Source organism: Erpetoichthys calabaricus, chromosome 13 (assembly GCF_900747795.2).
Source record: "Erpetoichthys calabaricus chromosome 13, fErpCal1.3, whole genome shotgun sequence".
NCBI classification, from domain to species: Eukaryota; Metazoa; Chordata; class Cladistia; order Polypteriformes; family Polypteridae; genus Erpetoichthys; species Erpetoichthys calabaricus.
In genome coordinates, this window is record NC_041406.2 from 132,903,441 (window position 1) to 132,917,356 (window position 13,916).

At 37.5% G+C, this 13,916-nt stretch overlaps 1 protein-coding gene across 1 annotated transcript in view; it reads right to left on the reverse strand.

Annotated features, from left to right (window-relative positions):
• LOC114663832 (ectonucleotide pyrophosphatase/phosphodiesterase family member 3-like) overlaps positions 1–13,916 on the reverse strand; it is a 196,643-nt gene that overhangs the window by 84,847 nt on the left and 97,880 nt on the right. Inside the window, exons 13-14 of the mRNA XM_051935499.1 lie at positions 12,038–12,160; positions 8,462–8,493 (exon numbers count right to left, since the gene is read on the reverse strand). Of these exons, the coding sequence (XP_051791459.1) occupies positions 8,462–8,493; positions 12,038–12,160 (155 nt within the window). The remainder of the gene's footprint in view (positions 1–8,461; positions 8,494–12,037; positions 12,161–13,916) is intronic.

Here is a 13,916-nt window from a genome sequence, read left to right on the forward strand (position 1 = left end):
CGCTAGAAAAGTACCAGAGAAGAGCGACTAGGCTGATTCCAAGGCTACAGGGTTTGAATTATGAGGAAAGATTAAAAGAGCTGAGCCTATACAGTTTAAGCAAAAGAAGATTAAGAGGTGACATAATTGAAGTGTTTAAAATTATGAAGGGAATTAGCACAGTGGATCGAGACTGTTATTTTAAAATAAGTTCATCAAGAACATGGGGACACAGTTGGAAACTTGTTAAAGGTAAATTTCACACAAACATTAGGAAGTTTTTCTAGGTTTTACAGAGAACCATAGACACTTGGAATAAGCTACCAAGTAGTGTGGTAGACGATAAGACTTTAGGGACTTTCAAAAATCGACTTGATGTTTTTTGGAAGAAATAAGTGGATAGGACTGGCGAGCTTTGTTGGGCTGAATGGCCTGGTCTTGTCTAGAGTGTTCTAATGTTCTAATTTTATTTATATAGCACCTTTCCCATGCTCAAGGTGCTTCACAGAGTCTCAGAAAAAAAACAGCAGGTATATGTAACATTGGATACAAATGTTTCCTGAATAGAACGTTAAAACAGATAGATACAGAATATATAAAAGTATTAAATAGAATAAAAGACAATAAACCTGAGTAACATACTAATTCAATACTAAAAGAAAAGCCTAGCAAGTAACATCATTTGTGATGTAACACACACACACACAAATTACACTGAGCATCTGGAAAAGAGAGGAAGACTGAAAGAAGGTGTAGAATGTCAGGTTAAGTTAAAAGCCTTCCTAAACAGATGAGTTTTAAGTTTTTTTTTAAAAAAAGAATGAATTGAGTCAGCAACTCTAATTAATTTTGGGAGGTCATTCCAAAGTCTGGACGCTATACAGCTGAAGTCCCTGTCACCCACAGAGTGCAGGTTAGTGTGGGGCACAACAACATTGCCAGAATCATAGGACCTTAGTGGGTGAACAGGAGCATAGTGTTGGAGAAGGTCACTGTTGCAGTCCAGTGCGACTGCAAGGTCAGTTAAAGCTTGGTAAGTTAATAATAGAATTTTATGTTCAATTCTATAAGACACAGGGAGTCAGTGAAGGCAAAGAAGGATGGGATGGGTGTTGTGTGTTTGCTGTTGCTGGTTCGTGTTAGGACTCTTGTAGCAGAGTTTTGAATGAACTGGAGCTGTGATACAAGATTAGAGGCAACACCTTCTAGTAGGGAGTTACAATACTTTCTCAGCATTGGGAAAAGAGAGGAATGAGTGAATACTGGATATGTTATGGAGGTGAAAGTAAAAAAAGTTTCTTAATGTGGTTTATAAGAACGGAATAATGACACCAAGATTCCTTGCATCAGAAGAAGGTCTAATGAGTTCACCGTCAAGAGTGACTGAGAAGGAGCTAATTTTCTCAAGCTGTACTTTAGTGCCACTTTGCAGGAGCTCGGTTAATTTTAGAGAGTTCTGCTCTATCCAGGTTTTAATTTCACTAAGGCAAGTTTTGAGGTGAGGAAGCTCTGATGAAATTTAGCTTTTAACATTGAAATAGAGTTTAGGTTCATCTGCATAAAAATGAAAACCCAGTCCAAAGCTACAAATAATATGGCTAAGGAGAAGCATATAAATACAGAAGAGCAGAAGGCCAAGGATAGAGCCCTGAGGAACTCCTTGTGTGACTGGTGCTGAGCTGGACCTGCTGTTGCCAACACTAACAAACTCTTGCCTGTCAGTCACATAAGACTTAAACCTCTGGAGGGCAGTGCCAGAGATACACCAAATTTTCTAAATTCTGGATAGTAGAATTGTCATGTCTGACAGTGTTGAATCCTGCACTAAGATCTAACAGAATTAATATGCAGGTTTGTCCAGAGTTTGCTGTCATAAGCAAATCATTGGTTATCCAAAGCAGAAAAACTTAGTTGTGCCCTGAAGTCAGACTGAGAGAGTTCATTCAAAATTATTAGAAGTTAACTAATTGGTGAGTTGGGAGGCAACAACATGCTCAAAAGCCTTTGACAGAAAACGTAAGTAAGTGAGAGATGGACTGAAAACTGTTAAGATTGTCAGCATCAAGACCAAACATTTTTAAACTGGGGTTACAGAAGTGATTTTAAAAGTGCCTGGTACAAAGCCAGTGTCAAGTGATGTATTTATTATTGTTGCAACAGATGGGATTATGGGATGAAGGCAGGATTTAAGAAGGTGTGGTGGGGATGGGGTCCAGTACACAAGTAGTTGGCCTCATCTTACAAAGCAGGTCATTAACAAATGCAGATGTGACTGGTGACAATTTGGAAAAAAGCTGTATGGAGTGGGAAGACAGGGAAAGATATAAATGGATGACGGATTTATGTTGAATTATTCAGATGTTTAATTTTATTACTGAAAAGTAGAGGACTTTTTCACAGGCTTCAGTAGAGGAGGTAATTGTCCCAGATGCAGATTGAAGTAGTTTATTAACTACAGATAACAAAACTCTCAGGTTATCATGACCACTTACTATTATTTTGCTATAATGTGTGTTCTTGGCTGCAGTTAGTACATCCCTGTGAGCCCTTTGAAAGCCTGGATGTGCACAGTGAGGTCAGTCTTGTGTGTCATTCTCTCAAGGTGTCTGCCAGCTGCTTTCATAGACTGTAATTCTGAATTATATCATGGAACTCAGTGCTTAAAAGAAACCTACTTATGCTTTAAATGAGCAGTTTTATCTAGTGCTGAAAGAAGGACTGAGTTTTAACAAGAACTATCTAGCATTGATGGAATAGGTGAAGATTGAAAAAGATCAGAAATAGAACTAGTAAGGATAGAGGGACAGGTATTTTTGTGGTTTCTGAAAGAAATTTGACATTTACAAGTAAGAGGAGGGAGAGGTAATGAGACAATGAAAAGTACTGCTTTATGATCATAGAGTCCCAAATCACTGCTCTATGTTGCTGACAGACAAGTCAGATGTGCAGATCAGGTGCCATATATGACCACCAGAGTGAGTAGGAAAATCAACATGTTACACCAAGTCAAAACAGTCCAGTAAGGATAGGAATTTATTTCTCAGTATATGTACTAATGTCAATATGGATGTTGAAATCACCGGGAAGAATGACTCTCTGTGAAAGGGAACTTAAGTGGGTCAATTATTCAGTCAGATCAGATAAAAAAGACTCATTGTATTTTGGTGGGTGATAGAGAACAATGAGTAAGACAGGACCTGATTTTATTATTAGTTTAAGAACTGGACACTCAAAAGACATCCATTATAATCCAGTCCATTCCCGGCTCCTAGATCACCATGGTACAAAGAAATGTGGCTGAGAACCCAGTCAAGGGAAAGTACATAAAGTCTATTAAAATAAATCCAAATCAGTGCAGTTCTAGTCAGATGCATCCATGAACTATACATACAGTAAAAAGTGAGAGAAGTGCAAAACGTTTAATGCAAATTTTAATAAAAAGTGATGTTAATGGGCAGGAGTGGCAGCAACATGCGTGTACCAGCGTCCCCTACCCAGACTTGGATCTTCTGTTTTGTTCTGTTCTGACAGCAGTAACCAAAGTGTTTTGTTTTTTTTTAAATTGAGATATTAATATAAAAGGTCACAGAATTCTAGTGAATGACAAGTGAGAGAAAATATTTTTTTGCATGTTACTGATTGTATTTTGTGTACAGAATTTTTTGGGTATTTCATGGTTACTTTGTTATAAAAAATGCATATTACGAAAAATAGTGTTATAAAAATTCTATGCAGAAAGGTGTATTTTGAGCAATCTCTATCAAAAGATTAAAATTTTTGGTGATCGCAGAAACTTAACTCTCTGTTTCAAATAGGTTCAATGTATTTACATTCATGTTTTTGATTTTTGAGTAATTTACCTAGAAATATAACCCTTGCAAAAGTTGAATGTATTTTGTTGATCTGAACAGGTGTTATTGACCAGAACAGCCATACAACCTTTTGGTGTAAAATGTATATTTGCTTTGTTCATTTGAGATGAACCATTTTGATTACCTGGGATACTTTTCTGCTACGTCAATCTTTCTCTGTAACTTTCATACAAGATACAGTATGATATGAAAGGCAGTTCACCTGCATACCTGTTGGTTTAGTTAATAATGCATTCTATTCCGATTCTAAGCTTTTCTTTAAGGTTATCATACTATAACAAATGTTATCCTACTTAATTCACAAAATGATTTAGTTGTTTTGTCCTGTTTCTTCTTCTTAAAGAATAATTCACTCAACCTAAAATGCAGGTACTAAATGTTTTCTAACTCTTTGCTTTCCACTATCAATAATAGTAAACCTCTCTTCAATAAAATTATAAGTCTTGTAAAAAGTTTTGATCACAAAGTCTTAAACATATTCTTATACAAATCTGATTAAACTTTCAAATAATTTCCACAAAGAATAGCATAAAGTTCTTTTATGATATTAGATATTTACATGTTTTAAATATTTCAGGAAAATATATATTTCCATAACTGTGCAATCAGTTAAGGCTAAACATTCACCAAGTTGTTATATGCAGTACCTAAAGCAGAAATACACTACATTAGATAACTTGTGCATTCTTGAATATAGGATGTACAGTATGTCTGTATTAACAGGGTACGAGGGAGAGTGGTCATTTTTTTTTTTTTTTTTTAAAGGTTGGATGCCATTGGCAGAAACTTAGAGAACACACGGACAGCAGACTTTTGTGGAATATGGTGAGGTGAGGTTTAAAGATATTTAAATATTTGGGACTGCACAGTGTGACTGCTTTTTTTATTACCTTTTCCAGTAGTTTTTCACAAACCAGGCAACTGTTGATTCTCTATTATTTGCTCCTCTACCTAATTTGGTTTTGTCTGCAAACTTAACCACTTTTTTTGTTTATGTTCTTGCCCAGATTGTTTATTTTCAACTCTGATCCCTAAGGAAAACCACTTTTAATATCATCTAATTGTGAAAAACATAACCCACCTATACATCGAGTCTTGAATTCCTGCTCCTTTTAGTTTAATCACTAATCTTTCATGCGGTATCTAATGAAAGACTTCTAAAAATCAAAATATATGAAACATGGCTTCTCCAGCTGAACCCACAGTAACTATTTGCTAATACCACAGTTCTTAACATGTGCTGCTTGACCTTTTCCTTAATAATTGGTTCCATTAATTTAGCTGTGTTGCACATTATGCTTACTGGACTATATTTACTTGGATCAGGCTGATCACCGTTTTTATTCCATTTGATAACATTTGCTAGCTTCCAGTCTTGAGGGGTTTCCTCACTCTGCAGAGATTCTTAAAAATATGCTTCAGTGATTTACATTTGTACTCATCAACTTCCTTAAGGACTCTACGATAAATATTATCGGGTTCTGGGGATTTGTTTGATTTCAGAATATTTAAACTAAGCACTATTTCTCCTTACGTAATTTCTATATGTCGTCATCTGGACGACAGCACCTTGTTGTGTCCGGATCTCGGCTGAAGTCTAGGGGAGATGGAGCTTTTTCAGTTGTTGCTCCTAGGATTTGGAATTACTTGACTCTGCACATCAGGTCTTCATCCTCGATTGAGGTTTTGAAAAGTCAGCTTAAGACCTACTTGTTTTCTTCTGTCTTTCATTGTGTATGATGGGATTGTGGTGGATGTTACAATTGGTTGTTTTATTCATCTGCTTTTGCATGATTGTTTGTATTGTGTTTTTTTAATGCTTTTTTGTTCAGCACTTTGGCTGTTTTAAATGTGCTTTTATAAATAAAAAATCTAATCTAATCTATATCACTAAGTTCTTCCTTAACTCTATGAGGGCTAAATATTTTTTCTCAAAAAAAACAGTTTCTGAAAAGCAATGGTTTCACACAGAAATCAACATAAAACGTCTGTTGCTGCATGCTGTGGCTGCCAGTTTGCCAAGAATATGCAGCAGGCCTGCGGCCAGGCTGTCGCTGTATGGCTGGGACACGGTCGCAGTGCATTGCAATCTGGTTTGTACCTCTTATCATTGTTAAGTGGCAGTCCACCCTGTCGAACATTGTCAGTACAACGATTAGCTGGGGACCAGTCTGCTGAAGCTGGAACCTCACACTCATTTGCAATCACTTGTATCAAAATCTGAGTCTGACAAGTCATAGTCCAGTTAAGAGATAACAGGCAAAACGTCGTCCATGGAGTATTTTGCTTGACGCATTCGCTTTGATCTCTTGCCAGATGTCAGTGCCATTTTTGCTGTTGTTTGCGCCTTGCTACTCATGCGAGCGCAGGAAATCTCGGTCAAACCAATGAATCTAACTTTCCTTCTAGCAACGAGAGTCCAACTAAAACATAACAGTTGGTTTTGTCACAGTTTACAGTCAATTACCATCGTCAACTCCTCCTTTTGACAAAAGTTGACATCAGCCCTGAAAGAGTTAATAGTTATTGTTACTTTTGGGTGTAAACTTGCTGCTAAGTTACTGTCTGAGCTTTGTAGTTTGCCCTTACCTAATACTCTTCACAGCCTCTTTTAACATTCTTTAACAGCTAAAATATTAAAATAATCTCTCTGGGCCATCTTTCAACCTTTCTATATTGATTCTCTCCAACTACCTTTTAGCTTTTCTCTAATACCCTTTTAAATTCTCATGTTCCCTAGAGTTAGTGCTGGAGTCATTAGCCTTACAAGCACAATGGAGTTCTCTCTTCTTACTGCTTCTGTAGTTTGTGATAAACGTCTCCAGCATTATACACAAAAACCTGCCTCACCAACTCAACCGTCTCCACACCTAAAAGTGTATCCCATATTATCTCTGTGAAAACACTGTGAAATGTATTATATTATGATCACTAAATCCTAATGGCTCAATCACATCTATTCCTTGATTTCTATCCTGATTATCATATTCAACAAAATCATTGGGACTCAGATGGAAACTAGTTAAAGGTGAAAGTTTTCCTTCACATAGAAAATTGTAGATGCAATGGACATTGATGGGCTGCTGAACTATATATTTGTGAAAGTGTGTGTGTATATACACTTACCAGCCAATTTATTAGATACACTTTGTTATTACTGGGTCGGACGCACTTTTGCCTTTAGAACCTCCGTAATTCATCCATCCATCCATCCATTTTCCAACCCGCTGAATCCAAACACAGGGTCACGGGGGTCTGCTGGAGCCAATCCCAGGCAACACAGGGCACAAGGCAGGAACCAATCCTGGGCAGGGTGCCAACCCACCGCAGGACACACACAAACACACCCACACACCAAGCACACACTAGGGCCAATTAAGAATCGCCAATCCACCTAACCTGCATGACTTTGGACTGTGGGAGGAAACCGGAGCGCCCGGAGGAAACCCATGCAAACACAGGGAGAACATGCAAACTCCACGCAGGGAGGACCCGGGAAGCGAACCTGGGTCTCCTAACTGCGAGGCAGCAGCGCTACCACTGCGCCACCGTGCTGCCCCCCGTAATTCATTATGGCATAAATTCAACAAGATGCTGGAAACATTCCTCAGAGATTTTGGTCCATATTGACATGATAGCATTACGCAATTGCTGCAGATTTGTTGGTTGCACATCCATGATGCAAATCACCTATTAATCCACATCCCAAAGCTGCCCTATTGGATTGAGATCTGGTGACCGTGGAAGCCATTTGAGTACAATGAACTCACTGTCATGTTCAAGAAACCAGTTTGAAGTAGTCTGAACTTTCTGACATGGTGTGTTATCCTGCTTGAAGTAGCCATCACAAGATAGGTACACTGCTGTCATGAAGAGATGGACATGGTCAGCAACAATACTGAGGTAAGCTGTAGCATTTAAACAATGCTCAATTGTTACTAAGGGGCCCAAAGTGTGCCAAGAAAATATTCCCAACACCATTACACCACCACAACTAAACTGAAACTTTGCTACAAGGCAGGATGGATCCATGCTTTCATGTTGCTGACACCACACCTGGCGTGGTCTCCTGCTGCTGTAGCTCATCTGCTTTAAGGTTTGATGTGTTGCATGTTCAGAGTTGCTCTTTTGCACACCTTGGTTGTAACAAGTGCTTATGTGAGTTACTGTTGCCTTTCTATCTGCTTGAACCTGTCTGTCCATTCTTCTCTGACCTCTGGCATCAACAAGGCATTTTTGCCCAGAGAACTGCCATTCACTGGATATTTTCCGTTTTTTGGACCGTTCTCTGTAAACCCTAGAAATGGTTGTGTGTGAAAATTCCAGTAGAACAGCGGTTTCTGAAATACTGAGACCAGCCTGTCTGGCACCAATAACCATGACACATTTAAAGTCACTTAAATCGCCTTTCTTCTCCATTCTGATGATCAGTTTGAACTTCAGCAGGTCATCTTGACAGTGTCTACATGCCTAAATGGTTGAGTTGCTGTTTTGTGATAGGCTGATTAGACATTTGCATTAACAAGCAGTTGAGCAGGTGTACCTAATAAAATGGCCAGTGAGTGTACATTCATTTGAAATAAAATATAATATAATTGTTTCCTACTTACTGTTAGATTTCCCACAAGAAGCTCAGGATCGACTGTAAATAGAATAATAAAGACCATAGTTAAAACAAACCATTATGTAGTAATTATTATCGTAACATGGGTTGTTTTATCAGTACCCACATCAATAAATATGCTTGGGACTACAGCATATGTGAAGTGTGCTGCTGTTATAATGTTGAACACATTGTTTTCTGTATGGACTTTAATCAATGGATCAAATCTGCACTGCTTCTGTTCGTGGTGTAAGCTACCATTACCATGTATATCATATTTATTATGCAATTTGCACTTTGCATTGATTTACGGCAAAAAAATACCACAATTTAGACTACCTCTTAATTTGAAATGGAGTATAATTACACCATCTTTTGATTATTCAGGATGTGTGCTTTTAATTAAATGTAATCGTTGAATTCACTATATTTTTATTAACTAATGTTGTCTTATTTTAATCTCTTACTTTGTCTTTTATTTTTCTTTTCTTCATTATGTAAAACAATTTGAGCTACTTTTTTGTATGAAAATGTGCTATATAAATAAATGTTGTTGTTGTTGTTGTTGTCACCTCATTCAAGTCCCCAGCAGATCAACACTTCAGGTCAAGTCTGGTCAAGCGCCTGTATTTATTTTATAGCAGTAAGAGCACACTGCACAGACTGAAAAGACAAGCCACTACTTTTGCACAGTAATTACTATTTACTTTTTTTATTTACTAGTGTGCTTTTCTTTGTTTGTTTGTTTGTCTGAAGGTTATGTGCCACAGATCATTAAGATCTGGATTACAGTGAATGAAGATTTTAATTATACAAATCATAATGAAAGATGTAGCAAAACGAAAATTGCCACGGGATTTTCAGTCTGTGCAATTTATTGCCATTCAGAGTATCACAAACTGGATCTCTGTAGATGAACAGTTACTTTTGTTGATTGTTGTTTTAGAGAACAAGAGCAGAAATACTGAAATATATTGTTTTGCTTTAGTGAAATTGCTGATACTGCTCACAGCATTTTATTGCGGACATAAACATAATTAAATATTCATAAACATTCATTCCATTTTGCAATTTATAGGCATTTCCTTATCAAGCTATTTTAGAATATTTTGTCTTACACATGAAACACTTAATTCTTAAAATATGAAGTTTTTCTGCTGAATTATTCTGATTAAAACATTTAAACTTCCCACTGATAAAGCAACTGAGAACAGTTTAAAAAGCAGAAAACGAAGGTATGTCGCCAAAAATCATGTCAACCAAATATAAATATCATATATTGTAGAAGGGCGGCACGGTGGCGCAGTGGGTAGCGCTGCTGCCTCGCAGTTGGGAGATCTGGGGACCTGGGTTCGATTCCCGGGTCCTCTCTGCGTGGAGTTTGCATGTTCTCCCCGTGTCTGCGTGGGTTTCCTCCGGGCGCTCCGGTTTCCTCCCACAGTCCAAAGACATGCAGGTTAGGTGGATTGGCGATTCTAAATTGGCCCTAGTGTGTGCTTGGTGTGTGGGTGTGTTTGTGTGTGTCCTGCGGTGGGTTGGCACCCTGCCCAGGATTGGTTCCTGCCTTGTGCCCTGTGTTGGCTGGGATTGGCTCCAGCAGACCCCCGTGACCCTGTGTTCGGATTCAGCGGGTTGGAAAATGGATGGATGGATGGATATATTGTAGAATAAGCATGTATATCATTTCTTAGTAGCTGCTTAAATCCACAAGAATGCAAAATGCAGTGTACACTCTGCATCCCAGACTGTAGCAAAAAAGGCAGAAAGACACTTTAAGTCAAGTGCACTCTGGGAATGACACAGATAACATAACTGACATTATGACAATATCATGATGACACAGATCATATATGGGTAACTGGCGGTTCAAACCTGGTCTGTTTCCCTCTCTAATCTGATCTGCAAAATAGTTGAAGCAGTAAGAATATAACCTGCTCAACCTTTCCTTTAGGAACATTAACGCTACAGTAAGTGAAACAGCCTCCATCAGCAAAAAACTGCAAAACAAAAGATTAAGTTTGAATATCAACTGAGATGGAAAAGTAATTAGTATTTTACATAATTCAGATAGAAGTCATAGCACATGATATGCCCAAAGCTAATCTTTTTAAGTAAAGATACTGTCTTCTATGCCATTGTGGTCACAACAGAAATAAACATGCAGAGTGGATGCCAGAGATACCATAGTGATCTAGAAAAACAAGCTAAAAACACTTTAATTGGTAAAAGCAAAAAAAGACATGTTCTAACGACAAAACTGCAGACACAGTGTGCACAGTTCAAATAACAAAGGCTTTTGCCGGCAATAGCATTGGTAAAAGATTTAAGATCTGTGTCCCTCTCTTGCTATACTGTGCAGTGACTCTGAATTTATAACATGTTACCAGCATGTTGGGCGTAAACTGAAAGATGAAATGAATGACTGACTGAATTATTTTCTTTATTTATGGATGAAAAATGCAGATGTGTGCAACACTAGCCAGTAAAGCATCTAAATTTGGGAAACTAAATTTGTCACGTTAAAGGGAATAAAAAAGCATGTTTGCATTTTTGCTGCTGTGAAGGAATATTTTTTTGTTGTTTAGCGGATTTAATAAACTTCCAGCCACTGTAACTGGTGAAGCAGCATCAGTGCCAGGACAGATCTCTGAATTTACTGGTCTGCTAAAACAAAGTGGGATTGACCTTCTAGTTGTGAACTGTTTACAATTCTAGGAATACCTTTGAGCAAAACCCTTTGACTTCATTCAAGTCATGGCTGTGGCAACAGGGAAAAAGAGCTCCTCCTCACATAAGACGTGTGAGTTTTTTGGATGCATACTAAGATTAGACGGAAGGAAATGTCAGCAAAAATGTTTTTTTTCATGTATAGCAAAATCGTTTTTTTGTATTGTTTTTATGTAGAGCATAATTTGGAGAAGTTTTTTTTTTTTTGTCAAACAACATGTAACAATTAATTTATTTGATCAACAACTACAGGCCAAAATCAAACTTATATTTTCAATGTTTTGTTAATTGGTTTAAAAGTGATTCTGTTACAAGATCAGTTGAGAAACCTGCATTTTTACATGCATCCATGCGAAAGATTTTTCTGTTTGATACAAACTTCCACTATTGATGTTGACATATTGTCAGTAGTACATATACAAGAAATCACAATAAAGTATTACACTGGTGTTGCATGAAGTACTGTACTGTGGACCTTTGTGTGCCAAGGGCGTGCAATGATACATTCATTATTTTAATTACATTTTCAGAATTTTTTAAGTTGTGTTGGTCCTGCATTATAAATATATTTTTCTTTGGGTTAAATATTCTACATCATCCATTCATTCATAAGCCTGCTTAGTCTAGTCAGTTTTGGACAGAAGTTCTGGCCACGTTGGGTGGCTGTACCTTACTGGACAGATTTCTGTGCACACCAACACTTGCATGTCAGTTTGGGGGTAACCAATCAACTTAACACGTGTTTGAGCTGCAAGAGGAAAATCGATTGACACAGTGAAGAGTGTGCTTGGAAACAAACTCCACGACTCTAGAGATGCCAAGCAGTTACCCACTGTACTTTTTTTTTTTTACTTACATGGCTTCTGAAGATCTTTTTGTCTGATTCTGCTGAATGCTCCTTCATATACAAAAAGGTCATTGACATTATGAATATAATTATTTAGATATTCCATTCTCTCACAGCTCGTAGCATCCATTCCTGTGAAGAACAAAAAATAGTGGTATAATAAACTGTGAAAATTAAGCCATATGCTCATCAGATATACATATCAGAAATCTAAAGGTAATGCAGAATTTCATTGTGAAGCAGGAACATCTCCATTTAGGGCTCAAATATGCAGCATGATTAATACTCAACAAAGAACCTTTTAAATGAGTTGTCTTTAAATATGTAAATAACCAGAACATGTTCTTGCCTTACTTACAATAAATTCTCTGTTGGAAATGTTATATATTGTAATGTAAAATAAATGTCATTTAACTTTTTCAAAATATGGCTTCTAAAGGATTTGCATGCCAATAAAAGAGAATTCTTACATCTTAACACTATGAGTCATGGCTGGAGACAAGAGATTAAAACTGCTGGAAATGGCAGGGTGCTAAGCCAATACATATGACAACACCAGAAAGAAAATTAGAAACATCAGTTTAGCAAATTCTGGCATCATAATAGACTATAGTGGGAAAAAAACAACTATAGCCCAGACATGTGTCCTCTCAGCAGCACTCTCACATCTACTCTATCCATGTAATGTTATCTACTATATCTTTATCCATCCATCCATTTTCCAACCCGCTGAATCCGAACACAGGGTCACGGGGGTCTGCTGGAGCCAATCCCAGCCAACACAGGGCACAAGGCAGGAGCCAATCCTGGGCAGGGTGCCAACCCACCGCAGGACACACACAAACACACCCAGCACACACTAGGGCCAATTTAGAATCGCCAATCCACCTAACCTGCATGTCTTTGGACTGTGGGAGGAAACCGGAGCGCCCGGAGGAAACCCACGCAGACACGGGGAGAACATGCAAACTCCACACAGGGAGGACCTGGGAAGCGAACCTGGGTCTCCTAACTGCGAGGCAGCAGCGCTACCCACTGCGCCACCGTGCCACCCACTATATCTTTATGAACAATTAAATCATTTTTCTCATAACCTGCTTTGCAGTAACTGATACTACAGAGTTGGCTTTCTTTTTTCCTTCTTGTAACAGATAATTCTACTGCCTATGGCTAAATGGCTCCAACACCATATATTTTTTCCTATCTAACTAGTCCATTTATTGTACAGTTGATTATACAAATCCCTCCATCAATATGTATTATTTAAATTAGTATGTTATTAGTCTGGGTAAAATGTACAGCTTATATCTGCCAACATTACTAATAAATTCATAAAAAAAATCATTGCTTAAATTAAACATGGTAAGGAAATATTCTGCTAAGTGGATGATCATGAAAGAGTCCAGGGAGATATTAATTCAATTGAAAATTGGAATGGCTCGGTTTGTGTGGAGCATTAAGGTATGTTGAATTTGGAAGCCAGTTCTCAAAAGACAGGCATGAGTCAGCAACACCCAGATAACAAGAGTGTAGTTCTGGCATTTCAGTCAAATGAAAATGTAAAAAATTAAACATTTCAGCCCTAGTACAAATATCATCCATTTGGATAAGAACCTCAGTACTGAGGCAAATATGTTTCTTTTAACATTTTGTCTTTATGAGAAGTTATTAGGAAATGTGTAACTGCATTCAATTTTGAGCTGATGGCACTTAAGTTATTAATAAATCACATATATCTGAGTGAAAAAGAACTTTAAATTGCTTTTTAAAATAAAAAAATAAATTAGTGTGTGGATGTTCATATAATAGAAAGACTAATAACATTTAATTTCACAAGTTTAGAATTTAAAGTTTAGTAAGAGTAAACTGTCTTTTAAACTTTACTTGA